This window comes from Salminus brasiliensis, chromosome 5 (assembly GCF_030463535.1).
Source record: "Salminus brasiliensis chromosome 5, fSalBra1.hap2, whole genome shotgun sequence".
NCBI lineage: Eukaryota > Metazoa > Chordata > Actinopteri > Characiformes > Bryconidae > Salminus > Salminus brasiliensis.
Genome location: NC_132882.1, coordinates 17,753,040 through 17,770,021, shown reverse-complemented (window position 1 = coordinate 17,770,021; position 16,982 = coordinate 17,753,040). Strand labels below are relative to the sequence as shown.

General features: G+C 38.9%; 2 protein-coding genes across 2 annotated transcripts; one reads left to right on the top strand and one right to left on the bottom strand.

Moving 5' to 3' along the window:
* Window positions 1-7,531: 7,531 nt before the first annotated feature.
* LOC140556130 (uncharacterized) lies at window positions 7,532-10,027 on the bottom strand. Its single transcript, XM_072679690.1, has 5 exons — window positions 9,990-10,027; window positions 8,897-9,005; window positions 8,286-8,405; window positions 8,102-8,180; window positions 7,532-7,938 (listed from the first exon to the last, which is right to left on the bottom strand). Exons 2-5 carry the CDS (start codon window positions 8,936-8,938, stop codon window positions 7,847-7,849), a joined length of 333 nt encoding a protein of 110 aa, XP_072535791.1. The 5' UTR covers window positions 8,939-9,005; window positions 9,990-10,027; the 3' UTR covers window positions 7,532-7,846.
* A 1,231-nt stretch (window positions 10,028-11,258) lies between these two features.
* On the top strand, window positions 11,259-16,982 carry LOC140556129 (STEAP family member 1B-like). Its single transcript, XM_072679689.1, has 6 exons — window positions 11,259-11,427; window positions 12,008-12,135; window positions 12,675-13,017; window positions 14,604-14,770; window positions 16,104-16,268; window positions 16,413-16,982. The coding sequence occupies exons 2-6, from the start codon at window positions 12,034-12,036 to the stop codon at window positions 16,665-16,667; spliced, it is 1,032 nt and encodes a 343-aa protein (XP_072535790.1). The 5' UTR covers window positions 11,259-11,427; window positions 12,008-12,033; the 3' UTR covers window positions 16,668-16,982.

The window sequence follows — 16,982 nt, the reverse complement described above, 5'->3', positions numbered from 1 at the left end:
CATCTAAACACAAGCAAGGGCTATCGCTCTTCACAAAGCCCAGAGTAGCAGCAGAGATTAAAGGAAGTCTGCTTCCAACATGCGCTTTCAGATGTCACATATGTGTATATGGACACTAGGCTGCCAAATCAGGCTGCAAAAACACTATGGTTGTGTTGATAATTACTTTAAGCAGGGTTGGGAGGGGTTACTTTAAAAATGTATTTCATTACAGATTACTAATTCAAATTAATTGTAGCATAAGATGTTTGTATGCACCCTCAGGGTGGTAGTTGTTCACTGTTGTTATGGAGATTTTGACATGATTTTGGCATATTTGGCAAAATCTTGCTTTTATTTTAACTGATTTGAAAAGAGATAAAAGTGACATTTTGTAAAAGTATGTTCTTCTCCCGTAATTCCAACTTCTCTGAACACATCAAGGCTGAACTGTAGCCTATATAAACTTTGCTGGGGTGTTTTGGACCTGAGCACTGTTTTGCTTTAATTGCCTTTAGAACTGAATCTTTAAGATATCAACCACTTATGCTCAAAACTTGCATTGTCATGCAGTGCAACAGACACAAACATGTATTATTTTATGTAACTTGTGCAATCACAATTACAAGTCATTATTGATAAGTAAACAGGTAGAACCAAAAAAAGAAACTATATAAATGAATACAAAAAAAGCAAGAATTGTAACTGCAGATTGCTTTGAATTGTATGGCCAAGGCTATATCTGATCACCTTCATCATGCCTATAACATTATCCCACACACCAGCAGTGGGAGTATTGTCCTTGATCTCTTGCTCTCACTGTCATTAAGACCTGTGTGTCCAGACCACGGCATAACAAATGGACCTCATCACTCTCCCTCCTCCCTCAACCACTCCCAATAGCACTTTTTCCTAAATACAATACAGGTTCAGTTCTCTGAGGGTGGATTGCAATTATTTGTCTTTTTAATTTGTCTAGTCAAACAGAGGCGAAAAAAAGGACGAGAGCTTATGTTCGACATGGTCACGCTAGTGATTCATGGCTCTGTCTCAAGGGCTGAATTAATATTTCAATGTAATTATTACTTCCCCTGCCATTAATGCGTAGACCAAATGAAATCATGTGAGTGGGAAGTTTCATTAAAATACAGAGAGTCTGAAAGAGAACAAATCGTTGGCAACCACCTCGCTAAATGAGCATCTGGGCACCTTAAATGGGAATTCTGCTCTGCATTCTAATTGAGGGTGATGTGTTCATCACAGCAAGCCATAAAGCAGTGGGTAGAGAAGATGAGAACGTTTTCTTATTTCTCAGCTCTGATTTAATGCTCAATGAATCAGTGACAAAGAGCACATCCTTACAGATGTTTTTAAAAGCTCTTAATAAAGACTTCCCCAAGGATTTCATTTGAAAGCAGTAGGCATTGACATTAATGAGAGGGAATGGCCTAACACATTTCTTTTAAAAATGACCATGATCTCACATGTAATGGAACAAAGACTTTAAGTAAATTTTACTAAACACATCCTTTCAAGCTTATATATCATCAATGTCGCACAAAAGCCTTGGATCTCCAAAATGGCATCTTTACAGGAGAAGGACAAAACCTTCTTAACTTTCAATAGACGTCAATGTAAAAAGATCTCATTCCAAGTCAGTTTGGAGCATTTCTGTTGGTCCACTCATCATGAACTGCCAGATTCAGATTATGTCAAAATGTGCAAAAGAAAAAAATAGAAATACAAGGTTGACAGCGACAATATTGTAAGGTTGTGATTGTAATGGGGCACAATAGAGGTTCACACACTTTGCAAATAGAAGGAGATGGGGTGCTCTCTCTGATTTCTCCGTGTGAAGGCGGGACATGAGTGATAGTGACAGACCCAGTGAGGGGGAAGAAAAGCCGGGCGTATGTTGGTGACAAGCGTAATGCTGTCAGGTAGTGCACACTCTGCCTCTGCCCTGGGGAAACGCAGGCTATGGCCAGACGCTGGTGAGATTTAATCCACACTGAAAATGTAACAGCAGCTGGAAATTTATTCTCCATGAAGAGCCACTGGATGACGACGTTACATGGTATTCTGGTGGGTGTGTGTGACTTGGTCGAGGGTCAAGCTGTGCTCTCAGTCTCGCAGGTGCTTGGCTAGGTGGGGGTCTGATTGGTAGAGGGGCTGATGCTCAGTGTTACTGACTGGGGCACATGGAAAAAGCCCTCCAGTTACATCCCTCTCATCCCTTGATCTGATGCCATGTCATGCTAAATGAGAGCGATGCCAGAAGACTGACTGATAGGGTCTGACTGAAGGCAAATCGCAGCTTCCCAAATTCAGAAACACAAATCTCAAGGGTGTAATTCAGATGCACAAATGTTTTACTTTGTTTTCACACACAAACTGTACGGATGCATGCTTGGCCTTCAATGTGTGATACCTCAAATCTAATAGAATCTCATATACACCCCTAAAAATCAAGGTGCTTCAGAGGGTTCTTTGAGCAATGGCATAATTTTGATTCCATGAACCATGTTTGTAATAGAGATATGTGACTGTGAAGGTTCTTCACACTTACACATCTCTACTATAAATATAATTTCTTATAGAACTATGACATATTTGACATATCTAGCATAAATTACAAATGTTCCTAACATTAACTATCTTGGATCATTTCTACTGGACCCTTTGTCAAGAAATATTCACATGTTTTCAAATGGTTGGGGAAAACATGGGAAAGAATGACAATATAAGCTTTGATATGGCAATTACAGTTGAAATGAAAATGACCAGTTTCACCAATAAGTGGTACTGAACTAATACACACTTGCATATACAGTCTAAATCCCAGGCTGATTTCCCATCCTTGCCACCTGTAGTGTGCAAACTCTGGAGCTCGATAAACCTTCCGAGAGTTGGATAACAGCATGCGAGGAGAAAGGTGGAAAGCATGTGGCAAGGTGAGTTCTGTACCTAAGAGGGCAACCCGTTTGTCCTTGAGAGCACATATCCACTGTAGCCCGCACAGTGATTTATTGTACGTTATTGTTGTGCTTTTCAATATTGTTCAATAGCCAGGCACTGATTACCTCTCTGCACTCCCTCGGCGGGCCCTTGTCAGGCTGCCGGTTGCTGCCCCTGAGGGCCAGGGCCTCTTTAATTGGTTTTGAGAGGATTTTGCACCCTTTCATCAATGACAAATTTCATCACTTTGAGAGCTGGGTTGGCCAGCAGGAAAAAGAGCTGTCACACAATCTACCACCACCCCACCTCCCCCTCCTCCCGCAAAGAGCCGCCCATCAAGAACTGCCTCGGTGTTAAGAGAAAGTGGTGAAGGAGTGTGTGGCGCACGGGGAACAGAGTGGGGGAGTCTTGTGTGGTAGTTATTGCTCAGAAAAGATGATTGTAGTTAGAGATGTGCCTGACTGTCATTATATACTGTCATAATTTATATACACTCTCAAATATAGAGGTTTCTAAATGGTTCTTGAATTGGCTGTGCAGTTAAAATTTCCTAAGCATCCTTAAATGAATCTAAAAATAACAGTGCTATAAACTTTTGGTTTCATGTAGAACCATGTTTGTAATAGAGTAATACAGTGTGAGGAGTATTTCTCTTAGATTCTATTACAAAGGTTTTTTTTTTTTGCATTTAGGGGGTTTTCTATGGCATCACCCAGAGAACCTTTTGTAGTTGTTTTTAGGAGCCTAATATAGAACATGTTATATTTTAAATATTGTAGAATGTAGAGATACATTTTACTTTACACTTTAAAAACGTTCTTCACAGTCACACATCTTTACAAAAACAGTTATTCCTTATTTTCATTTATATTCATATTTTCAGTATTGTCATTGCTCTTTGTTTACAATTTTTGTGTTTTACTATACTTTAAAGTTCACTTACAATAAGAGTGCAGAGGACAGAAATTATGGACATTTAAGCAGGGCCATAATGGGAAATCTATCCCATTTTTCTTTTATTAGCAGTCTTTAATTCTGCCCCTGGACTACCAGTGATCTGCATGTTTCGAACACGCCCAGTTTACCTCAGCAAGTTGTATTAGGTGTGATGGGAGCAGGGTAATTTGAACAATGCTACTCTTCGACCAAGCTTGTGAACCATTGTTGTATTTTATGTCTAGTTTCACCAGCTCAGTTCTGTAGCTACACAGTGCTATTATGGCAACTTATATATATATATATATATATATATATATATATATATATATATATATATATATATATATATATACTATATCAACTTATTACTACCTTTTTATTCCCACCACAGAAAGCAGTAAGGCTTAAACATGCAAAATAGTACAGAATGCAGAGATCACTTTCAAAACAGCTTTTATGAAGAAAAAATAATATTGCAAGCTGATGATACGGTGGTGATAACATTAGATCCCCCCACCCCCCCAACACATCCTCTTCAGAAAACCTGATTTTACTTAAATCCAATAAGAGAGAGTGAAGGAGGTGCTTGCAGACATTGCCCTCTACAGTGTAATGTGAGGCATTGCAGGGCAGAATGCTCAGGACAGCCGGTGACGCCGCTGGCCAGCAGTGTCATGGTGATGAGCGCTGGATTCTCTGTGATGGATGGCCAAGCCAGGCTGAGCATATTGCTGTCCTAATAAAAGCTGCCCTCCAATCCACACGGCTGGGAGTGGATCTGCACAACACCACTGTCTTTAAGAGAAAAACTGCTCCATGTGTCAAAAAAGAACAATGTCTCTCTGAAGACAGAGGCCCGCCGCACCAGCACTAAGAGCTATTTTTGCCCCTTAAAAGTTTACTTTGTGCAGCGGACAGCAGATAAAATATAACGTTTGTCCGGTGTTCAATTTTAGAATCACAAAAAAATTGTAAATAGATTAGGAAAAACACAAAAAGGAAAACAAATTGCATATAAAACAAATAGTAAGATACACACTTTATAATGTTAACAGAAGTGGATGGTAAAGTAAACAAAAGGTGCCTGGTCAAAGTAAAGATTTTCTGGCATCAACCTTTTTTCAGCTAGCAACAGGTCATACCAACCAGACAACTGGCCCTTCACTAAGCCTTTAAAGAGTAGAGGTAGGCCCTAAAGTCAGAAAGTGAGAAGCCTCAAAAAATAATGATCAGTGCAGATGAGATGGAACATTGTTAAAATAAAAAACATCAGTGTTTCTGTACTGTGTGGAAGCTAAATGCATACTTATACACATTGGGCATTTGGGTATTCAGTAGAGGACTCACATTCACTTTCACAGTCACAACGTTGCATTAAATTGAAATATATTGTTGCTGTACAATAAAAATATATAAATAAATAAAACATGTATCTCCAAAATGGTGACTTTACAGAAAAGGCAGATATGACTTACCTTTAAACAGATGTTAATGTAGAGTAAGTTTATTCCAGGTTATTTAGAGCATTTCTATTGTCCTATTCAGAATTATAGAATCCAGAATTATTTACACAGTTCAAATGTTGAAGAAAAACAAAAACTGTCAAAAATGGAGTTAAATACATGTTTTTCATTGAACAGTAGTGATATGCGTCCCTTGAGTCTCTTGAGTCTTATCAGAAGGGTCATATTTACAGGATAAGCAGACATGACTGCCACCACAATGTCGTAATTAGCGGGGAACTTATATGAGCTCCGAGTTAGGAGTATATTAATAAGTTGTGTTGTGATAACTGCGGCCATATTGTACATTTTATTGTCCTCCAGGAATTTTGGTTTGCAGCATGTGGACAGTAGACACAACATTTATCCTCATTTAACATTTAACCCTTATCCTCCCACCCCCCAAGAGTCAGTGATATAACATTGTAAACCATCACTGTACAGATGGATAGTTATTTGAGTTTAATGGGCTGATAGCTTTGGAGACAAAGAACACCTCACTGCATTTAGTTCTCCCCGTCAGTGCTCTAAACCTCCGACCTGACAGAAGTTGTTCAAACTCTGATAAACAGGGATGATCTGGGCAGGACAAAATAGCTTTAGCTTTTTTCAAAGCCTGTTTTTCTTTTTGTCATAGAGCTGAATCTGATGTAATGATTTTACTTGCTTCGTTGGCTAAGCCTTTCAGTCTGTTTCTATTAATCATGCTCAGCTTACCATGCCATGTCACAATACAAAAGGTCAGAACAGATTCGATAAAACTGATAAAAAAAATATATATAGACATTAATTAAGTAATTCATTTTGCTTTGGAATTTCAGAAGCCACATTTCATTCATTCATTTTCCTTTATATGAATACAATTTATTTTTAATAGCTTACTCTCATTAAACAAGGTGCAAAATATGAGCATATATGTGATGGTTACACTGATTATCTGGATATAGTGGTGCCTGTTGAGGCGTGGGATATACATATTAGTAAGTGAACAGTCAGTTCTTAAAGGTGATCAATCAATCAGTCAATCTAAATTGATTTATATAGTACAACATTTTTACAATGAATGTTGTCACAAAGCAGCTTTACACAGATCAGGGTCCGAGACTCTTGAGAGCAAGCTAGAGGCAACAGTGGCAAGGAAAAACTCAATTGAGATGAGAGGAAGCAACCTTAAGAGGAACCAAGACTCAAAAGGGGAACCCATCCTCCTCTAGTTGATGCTGGATAATAACAATAAAAAGCAAAACAGGAATAAAAACAAGTATAAAACAAAACTGATATAAGAAAAAGTGTGGCATCAAGCCATACAAGACACGTGAGTAAGAATGATAAAGTCCATGCAGATAAACAGTCAGAAGCATAGTTATGAAACAAAGGCCCCAGAGCAGGACAGCGGGCGACAGGGTAGTGGAGAGCCAGGTCTGGCAGTACCGGGATGAAACAGTTGAAACCGGGCATCTCAATACATGTGAAAGAGAGAGAGAGAAAACAGAAAGAAGGGGAAAAAGGGTTTAGGAGGAGCACAGGAAACTGTTATTGGGGGTGGGAGCAAGCAGCAAGCAAACCGCAGGGGGCAGCACACAGGGGAGAGAAAAGAAAGGAGAAAATTAAGATGTGGTGCCAGATACCACAGGACACCTTCAGAAGTCTTGTGGAGTCCATGCATTGTAGGGTCACAAGGGGAGCCTACTCAATATTAGGCAGGCAGTTTTAATCGCTGATCTGTGTCTAATTAGATATATAAACATTATTTACTAAATATGCATCACTGGCTTTTTGTTTTGTTTTATAGAATGTGTTTATTTTGTCTTTGACTAAAGTCACCTTAACACACATCATAGCTTGCTTAACCTTCCAACACATAAACTCTTAAGGAGGACTGGAAATGAGCATGAAGGGGATCCAGGGGATTGGGTATGCAGTTTAAAAGCATATAGTACTACAGCATTTTGTTCAGTTCTGGAAACTTGTCATTGCCCACCTAGGTAAAATTACAGGTTTTTAATTTATGAGTAGACAGTTGATATTTAGGGGTGGGGTTTAGTGAAAGGCAACATTTGATTGGTTTGTTTCAGTTTAAGCAAATCATTCATTCGTTCTTTTCCGTTTTCTCTCACTTCAGAGTAGTAAGTAACAACACATTCAAGCAGGAAGAAAGTTTTACTTTAAAATTAAGGGAGATAAAAGTATTACAAAAGGAAATATTGTCATTCAAATACAACTTTTTACTGTTTTTAAAAATGTGATTTTTTCAGGATCTCTGTCTGATCGTGCCTAAACACTATTAAATCAGTGGATGAGCTGAACCACTGACTGTGTACAGGAATTTTAACATATATATGTGTATTAATATTAATACTAATGCCCACAGCATGATAGTAATGTATTTATGTCTGTAATATTGCTTTTAATGTTATGTTATAGTCATGACATAATGAGAAGGTGTCCATCTTGCATAGAGGCCAGTCTCAGTACACAGTGCAGTTGGCAGAGGATCGCTGGGTGCACATGAAGTCACTGGTAATTTCCTTAAATCCTGGAGCTTCAGTCAGCCCACTCCCTACACAGAGGCAAAGAAGACAGTCAGAAACCACAAGCCTACTGTGATTAATCTCTGCCTACCTCTGTGAGCTCATTTCAGTACATCTTTGAAGCTTATTAAAAGATTCTGTGGTTGCATCCCTGTGAAGAACTTGAAATATCTGAAGCATGTAATGCATTACCTTCCATTAAGTTGTAGAGGTTGCAGTAATTGGTGCCATGGTCTATAACTGCATACCAAGTTTCTGAGACCGACATTGCCTAAGGAGAGAGTTGCAGATGTTGGCATGTAATAATAAGCTCAAGCACTATGATAAAATAAAATATGAAGCGTTAAGAGTATTTTAGACACTTTTCATCTCTTACTGATACATGGCAATGTGTGAAAAATCCAAACGAGACCAGTCTGAAGTTGAGGTCATCCACATATCTCTTTACTGGTGTGGTATGCTTTGCTGCAATGAAGTGGAGAGAGGCTGACTGGAGCTGTACATGCAAAGACAAAGAGAATTTGCGAATTCAGAAAATCATTTCTGTGCTATTCTTACTTATCTTTTTATTTTATTGTGCAGCACTTTGGCCGACACTTGTCTTTAAATATGCTCTATAAATATATGCATATATAATATAAATATATACAGATATACAGTAGGTTATATAGTTTTTGTGTATTTCTTACAATGGTCTTACAATTATCTGTATATGGCTGAAAAATTCTAAATGACAGGATTGGCAGTGTTTCTGATTTTGTTGTTTTATTTCTGAATTTGTAGCTTGTTTTTGAATTTGCCCACATTTCTGAATTTGCTGGTGTTTTTTTTTTAAATTGCTTGCATATTTCTAACATTTTTCCAAAATGTTTCTGAATTTCCTTGCATGATTTTAAAATTGCTGGCATGTTTTTGCCTATTTCTACATTTATAGGTCACCACTTCGGGCCAGGAGTTTATACCCCTGCTCTAAAACAGCAGACTCACCTTATAGAGACATTTTTCTCCCCCCATTGTGCAGCTTGACATTGTCCTCCACTTCTTTATCTGAGTGACCAAGGCCTCATAGACGTTTCTGCAGGGAATGCCTAAGTACCTAATAATATTATACACAGGAGACAGGTTTTCATTGTCAGTAATGTTCCTTTAACTGGCTCCCAGATACATTCTCAAGACCCACACATTATTGTGTTTTCCCCTACTGTGGTATACCTGACTTAGCACAGAAGATAATTGTAAAGCACAGGCGCAGAAGATCAGAGAAAGTATAAAAAAAAGTGGTCAGTGCTTTGAGAAGCACTGCATTTGAATTGAAATGATGCCATCTAGTGGAATAAAGATGTTATGGATGAATTAGTTTATTGACCACCTATAAGCTCATATGTAAATCATCCTGTAAACTTCATACAAAGCACATTTCTTATGCATGTGACTAATAAGTTGTTGGAGTGTAAAATATGATCTCATGTGATTTCACTGAAGTCCATATCATGGCCGTTCAGACTAACACATATACTGGCTTTTACCAGAGATCAAATGACTGCGTGCCCCTAAAAATAACAGAAATGCTCCTGTACCTTACAGCGCAGACTGGATAAAGGGGAATAAAACACATTTTCATGTTATATTTGGACACTTCAATGATCAATAATATTTATCAAAGAGATGCTGTTGAATAAAAGATCTGGAAGCATATGATCGTCATATTGCATTAATTTACAATATCATAATTTTTAATAATTAGACTGCCTCCACATTTTCAATCTATAGTCACCGCTGTATTACCTGGTTTATAAAAACATTTACAAAAACAACTTTTAACAATCGTCAATTGGCACAGCGGTTTCTGGGATTATAATCCATCAACATTGTATTTCAGACCTCTGTCTACTGTCTGCATTTGACGACTGTTCATAATCCTTACAGATGCCAAGATATACTTAAATATTTCACACAGCTCTGCTCTGCCTAACTCAGAAACACCACTCCTTGTTCATGTGCATATGCAACCTCACAGATGTCTCACAGCTGAATAACACATTGTTTTTCCTGGGAAAAGAACGAATGAAAGCATATTTACCATTCCACTTTGCACTGAGCGTGGAGAGGGCCTGCAGAGCACAGTATGGATGGCCCGAAAATCAGCATGCCAACAAGAAGCCAAGTGGTCAAACTCATGGTGATCCACAACCTTGCTGTACAAGACGCCACAGGGAACAGCTCTGATGTGGACTCTGGAAAAACAGGCAGAATCACAAGATAGTCTTGTGAACAAACTCGAAAGGAAATTGACAAAATTGAATTAGAAGAAAACTTCAGTTCTAGTCAGCGGCACAGGGCAAAAAGGAAACTGTGGAATACACAGTAGTCGGATAATGATCATCATGTATCAGCATGTTGTGATAAATCTAGTAGTGTGTGTTTACAGCAGAACCTGTTATTGGTTTGAGTCTTTATTATTGTAAAAGAAAATGTCGTTTGAACTTCAAAAAGTTGAGTTTTTGAGTTAACAAGAGCTTAAACACAGGTTATGTTATATCAAGAGCACTTAGTTAAATGTTATGTTGACAACATCCATCCATCTTCTTTTCCACAACCTCCTGGTCAGGGTCACAGTGGGTCTGGAGCCTTGCTGGAATCACTGGGCACATATCAGGAAAACCCACTAAATAGGGCACCTGTCCATCACAGGGTATTACACACACACACACACACACACATACAGGGGCAATTTACTTTTGGAAGGAAATTCATACAGACACAGGGAGAACCCAACAAACTCCTCACAGACAGTAAGCAGAGGGAGGATCAATCTCACAGGCCCAAGTCCCTGCAGCTGTGCGGCACAGACACGACCCCCTGCGCCACTACACACCTCCCCTGACAACATGCTTAAATATGTTTTTTTATAGTGTCTTTATATTATGTTGTATTATTCACATAGAACATCTAATATGTAAAGTCATTTATCTGGCAGTAAATGCACATACACATACACAGAGTCATACACAGTCCAACTGCCATAGTGAATTTGAACAACCTAGAATATATGTAAATAGAAATATTTTAAAATATGATATAATATTATATAGGGGGGAATATATATCTCAGTAAATCCACAAATATTGTGATAAATACAAATATAAAACAGTGTGATCTGATGAGTGTGCCAGATCAGACCCGTTGGTTCAACTAAGGACTCCATTCACACACAGTTTCAGTAACAGAGTGAGTCCGCCCCAGTCTGAAGTGGGTGTGGTCTGTGACATTGGCCAGCACTGATAGGTGGATATCTGAAGGGGGCGTGGGCTAATGTGTCTCAGTCTCCGTCTACGTGCCCGTGCCTCTGTGAGTTCGCGTGTGCGTGTGTGGTGACGCGCTTCTGCGAGGTCATCGTGTCCCTGACTGTAGGAGTTTCAGTTGTGGGGTCTTCATGTGTGTACTATCGATTCCCTGAGAAGTGTGCAGTGTGTCTGCCGATGTATGACTCTCGTTTTGACCGTTTGACCCAAAAGTGGGTAAGTTTCTAGCCTTGGCTACGTCTGCTGGATCATGTCGCCTTTGGCATGATTTCACCTCCTCCAGTGCCATCTGTCTGCACACCAAGCAGTAGTCTCTGAACCGCTGAGTGGACTTTCTTCACATTTCTCCAGTTAAGCAGGGCACTTATTTGTCATCCTGAGAGGCTTTACCATTCCAGTAATCACCTGCAGTCTGTGATATTGAAACAGCCAGATTCTTCATATGCAACTGTGTCTAAAGTTTTACCAACAGTAGCATAGGCCTGTAAAGTTGTAGAAATACCCTAATGTTGCTGACAACTTATAGTACAAAGCCTAATTAAGATGATGAGTGTGAAACTTCTTAACTGCACTAGCTGTGAAAGGCTCTCTCACTCATAGGATTACTGTCTTGGGTACTTCAGGCCAGTCACGTGGATTCCATGCTTTGTTCTTGTTACCCCATGCCTGAAAGGTTCATCCGTGGCATGGGAATGTGCTATACAGTTTTCTCTTTAAGGCAGTACTGCATTCCTTCACTCCTACGGTCAGTCCATATAGGCCAATCTTCAACAGTGAATTGTGTGTCTTTTTGTAGGACTGTTCGTCTAGCTGTGCCCCAGAATGGAAAGAGAAACTCAGGATTTGGGAGATGTAAATGAGTACCATGCAGAAGGCTTTCAGCTGTGTGAAGTGGAACTGGCTCATCTGCAGCTAACCCAAAAGGCAATGCACTGTAATTAATGGGCTACAAATGGGAGGACATTTATTACATTAAAACATTTGTGACATTAGCATCACACATCATGGGCAGTCGGGGGAATTTCACTGTTCATTTTACAGAACTTGTTTTTGTTGTTTTAAGGAATAACCATAACCAGCTCAAATATGTGCTATAAAGACTATGCCAATGTGTAGATTAATAAAACAGGATTATGCGTTCTAGGATTATGCATTCTTTCTCATAATCCATGTCTAATTATGTTAACCTTAGTAAAGGTTTGTAATTTTTTTTATTGTTAAGGTTCCTCCCCAGTATAGCCATACTCACCCACATTTGTCATAACCTTTAAGCATCTAAATGGTTTGAAATGATGGTGTTCTTACCTTGTCTGTGCTGTCATCAGAGTTGGATTGGATCTTTCATAGGCCATTGCCCATAAATATTGTTTATAGCCAAGGCACCATATAATTTTTAGACCAGGCTCTTCCATAATTATAAGTAGATGTAAGCCATTAATAATAGTTCTATTTCTCTTTTTCAGGAACCTGAAGAGAGAGAGATGCTGTCAGGCTTGAGTCAGCGGCCCCTGCTGTCTGCATTTGCTATGGAAGAATTTGAGTTCCCTGACAGTGTCCGTCTCCAAGACATGCCTCTCTTCCCCAAGTGGCAGCTCCCCCTGAAGCTCATGGCTGTTCTCATGGCCGTGGCATTTGTCTATACGTTCCTTCGTGACGTGCTGCAGCCATATGTATCTCATAGTAAAAGTGACTTCTATAAGATACCAATCTTGGTGCTAAATAAAGTGCTGCCCTGGACCTCTATCACTCTGCTGGCCCTCATCTATTTGCCTGGAATATTGGCTGCCCTGCTCCAGCTGTACAGAGGTGAGCAAAGCAAGCAGCATGAGGCAATCTTGGCTATTCATAATGTTGATCAGTGTAAAATAACACAAAACATAGAAAGATAGATAGATTTAAGAGCTTATATTCTGGAAAACCATTTGCTGAATATAAGAGTTTAATGTAGCATCTATACATTGTTAAAGTTCCAAATTGTTAAAAAGCATTTACATATATCTGTATATTCAACCTAATAAAGCTTAAACCTGCCCCTAGTGGATATAACTTTTAATCACGCAGATTAAAAATAGGTCCAAATGTGTGATCAGTTCTGGAAAACTGTACTGTGCCCAAAAGACAAAGGCAGATTTGTTTTTTAAAGCAGCACTTTGGAGAGTGCAGCTACGAACATTGCTCCTCAGAGCTCAGCGGGTCTCCTGTTGTTCTGTGTAACACCTAAGTCATGTAAATGTAAAATCCTGCAATTACTCTACCACATCAGTCTGCATGCTTCTTTCACTGTCAGACGCCGGGTTCTGTATCACTCTGTATCACTTTTTTCAGACCACTGCAACATCAGTGTGGTAATTAAATAAATAATTCATTATTAATATTGTCAATATATAAACAATACTGTTTATACACTGACAATATTAACAATAGTAGTTAATTAGATAAATAAGAAAACAAAACAGTTGGATTTTTCATGCACTGCATGCACCTGGAAAATATATACACTTGAGTACAATTTTAAAAGGCAACTCAGCATAAGGGGTTAAACAATTCTGTGTTCTATATGTTTAGTTTGTTTAAAAATTAAAATTAAATTAAATTGCAGAGGAATCCAATGTCAATTCTGACCAATGATTCAAAAAGTAAATTTTTGAATCATTGGTCAGAAGGTCAAATACACACTCTAGTTTTAAAGAGATTATAATTTTCTGGCAGTTCTTTAATGGCTCAGGCTTTAAATGGTTAACATCAGTAACAGGGAGAATGCTTTTAATTGTAAACAAAGTACAGGGGGACAGACAGAAAGCCTACTATTTAAGGATAAATTATGTACACTCTTTAATCTGTCCTTCCCACAGGCACGCTCAAGCTGACAGAGAAACCTTAAGACACTTTGTCATGAGTTCTGACACAAACACGCAAATCAAACACAGAAAAGCCATAGTTTGGCTTCAGTTTCCCCAAAGGCCCTTCACTTCCCTTCCCCCCCTCTTACTGGAATGACTCAAGGGTAAACTGTGGCTTTGCATGCCCCCCTGACTAGGATACTGAGTGGTGCACAACAGCAAGTCACAGTATAAGATTGATCTGAGTGTTTTTCTCTGTGCAACCCCACCCACCACACCCTTAGCAACGTGTTGCATCAGTCAGGCTGAATATGGCACTGTGGCGCAATGTTTACTAGATATTACTCTCACCCAAACTTCCTGTGCTGAAGCACCACCCAAAATAGCTTCCTATTAAGTTTGTCACAGTAATATTAAAGGGATTTGGGATTACATAATTCTTTTTCATATTCTAAATAAAAACAAAAGCTATCAGTCATGTTTAATTCTGGGCCATGTCTACTCATTTAAAGTGAAATGAAAATAAGCCATGCTGTGGCCTTTCTCTGCCAGGCACTAAGTACAGTCGTTTCCCTGTCTGGCTGGAAAACTGGATGAGTGTAAGGAAACAGTTGGGTCTGCTGGCATTCCTGTTGGCCTGTCTGCATGCGATTTACAGCCTGAGCTACCCAATGAGACGCTCTTACAGGTACAAACTTCTCAACTGGGCCTATCAACAGGTGAGCATTTTTCTATGCCTAAGTGGAGGGTACACTTGACATTTAGTTGAATGGGTCTTTGACACAACATACTACTCTCTCATGGTTTACATGGAAAAACGCATTCCTAACTCAGAATGCAACAAAGCTTTAATTAGTTATTGCTCTGAAATGTGCATGGGCTGGTTTGATTTATTTTATGAATGTTTGAATAATTGGCTTAATCCGTTTATGGAGCTATTCTGTTTCATATGTTTTCTTAAAGGTGAAGTAGCTCAGTGGATTTTAAGAACTAATATTAAGACAGGGATGTGGAAAAGCAACAAAAAAGCAACAAAACATAAAACATGGAACCATAAGTGAGCACGCCAAAGGCAACAGCTGCAAGAACAGCTCCTTCACAGCTGAAAAAAGAAACCTTGGGGGACCCAATACTCACAAGGATCCATCCTCCTCTGGTTAAAACCACTTATAACGTACTAATGAATGATATAAAGTCACCATAACATCACAAAAGTCCATTTATGTGCTTGGGGTTACTGATATAATCATAGATATGCTTAGCAGTTGTAATGGTAATAATAAAGATATTATTAGCAATTAATGCTAATTTATTAGCAATTAACTAATAATAATAGTAATAATAAAAATATTATTGTTGTTGTCGCATTACCCATAATAATAATAATAGTAATAATAAGAAGAAGAAGAAGAAAGAGAGGGAATTAGTTCAGTTTGAAGTACAGATAATGTGAACAATTATCAGTGTGAGTGTGGCTAGTGACTAATCTGACTATAACAGTCAAACTAAAAGGAGAGAGACAGAAAGTAACACAGACATGGGAACAACCTGAAACACTGGCATCCATCCACTCCACCATCTATAAACCTGATGACTGCTTGCAAGAGGTGGGACAACAGCAACGTCTCATTTTACCACAATTCCTTATGTACATGAACCCCTGGATCTGCAACCGTTATCTAAATGAAAACATTGATTAACAAAAAATAAACAAATTAGTTTTCAACTTAGACTTAAAAGATTGCTACTGTGTCTGAGTCCCCGATATTAGTTAGAAGATAGACGATAGAAGTTGGAGGGCTTTATAAGAAAAGGCCCTGACTCCTGCTGAAGTCTGAATTCTGCTAACTAGTAAAAAACGGCCTTCTGTGATCTTAGTAATTGTGATGGGTGATGGTTTGTAGTAGGAAATGAGGTCTCGCAGATACTTGAGAAAGAGTGTGAAAGGCTGTATACATCAGTAATTAATGGTTGAACTTTGTTATTGAATTAGTTACTACTTTTTATTCAGCATAATGGCAACTCCTAACACTTGTGTAGTTTATATTGTAGGTACAGCAAAAGAAGGAGAATGCGTGGGTAGAAGATGATGTCTGGAGGATGGAGATTTACATCTCTCTTGGAATTCTAGGATTGGGCATTCTGGCCTTGGTGGCCATCTCCTCCCTCCCCTCAGTTAGTGACACACTGAACTGGAGAGAGTTCCAGTGTATCCAGGTAGGTAGGACAGGCGGGAGTTGGTTTGTTTGATTTAAAAATAAAAAAAAAGGTTGATTTGGATCCTTTCAAAGAGGAACAGGTTGCAGTAGTAACTCTTAACAGTATTCTTAATCTCACTCACTGCATATTTCCCTGTTGCAGAGGACTCTGGGATACACAGCTCTGTTCCTGTGCACTGCTCACGCTCTGGTGTATGGCTGGAGGAAGTGGGTGGAGCAGAAGCAATATGTGTGTTACACTCCTCCATCATTCATTTTGGCCTCCTTTCTCCCAGCTATGGTGTTACTGACCAAGGCTGTGCTGGCCACGCCCTGTTTGAACCGGAGACTAGATCGAATTCGACATGGCTGGGAAAGACCTGGCTGCAAGGGACTCTCAGACAAAGACTCACTCTGACTTTTTATGTGTTACATTTACTCTAATTATTGATAGGGACATTTGAGCTTGTTTTACAGTCTGTCCATCTTGTTGAATATGGTTTTAAATCTGTACTTTATTATATTTAATGTTTTTTACTAAAGCATTGTGCCAGGCTTTAAATGCTGGGATGATTAGATGCTTTTATCTTACTGATCTCTTTTATTGCTTTGCAATAGTTTACAATTGCCAAACCATTGTTTATAATTGGTGCTCTGGCTGTTATAATTCATTGTTATTTTTGGCTCTTCATAATTGCATCTTTTCTGGAAAACAAAAGACCTGTCTCTTTTA

Coding starts and splice junctions, on each gene's coding strand:
- LOC140556130 (XM_072679690.1), bottom strand. CDS start 8,938: ATGTCAAGCTGCACAATGGGGGGAGAAAAATGTCTCTATAAG. Junction 8,181..8,285: donor TCACACATTGCCATGTATCA/GTAAGAGATGAA, acceptor CTCTCTCCTTAG/GCAATGTCGGTCTCAGAAAC. Junction 7,939..8,101: donor CCTCTACAACTTAATGGAAG/GTAATGCATTAC, acceptor GCCTCTGTGTAG/GGAGTGGGCTGACTGAAGCT.
- LOC140556129 (XM_072679689.1), top strand. CDS start 12,034: ATGGAAAGAGAAACTCAGGATTTGGGAGATGTAAATGAGTACCATGCA. Junction 12,136..12,674: donor ATCTGCAGCTAACCCAAAAG/GCAATGCACTGT, acceptor TCTCTTTTTCAG/GAACCTGAAGAGAGAGAGAT. Junction 13,018..14,603: donor CCTGCTCCAGCTGTACAGAG/GTGAGCAAAGCA, acceptor TTTCTCTGCCAG/GCACTAAGTACAGTCGTTTC.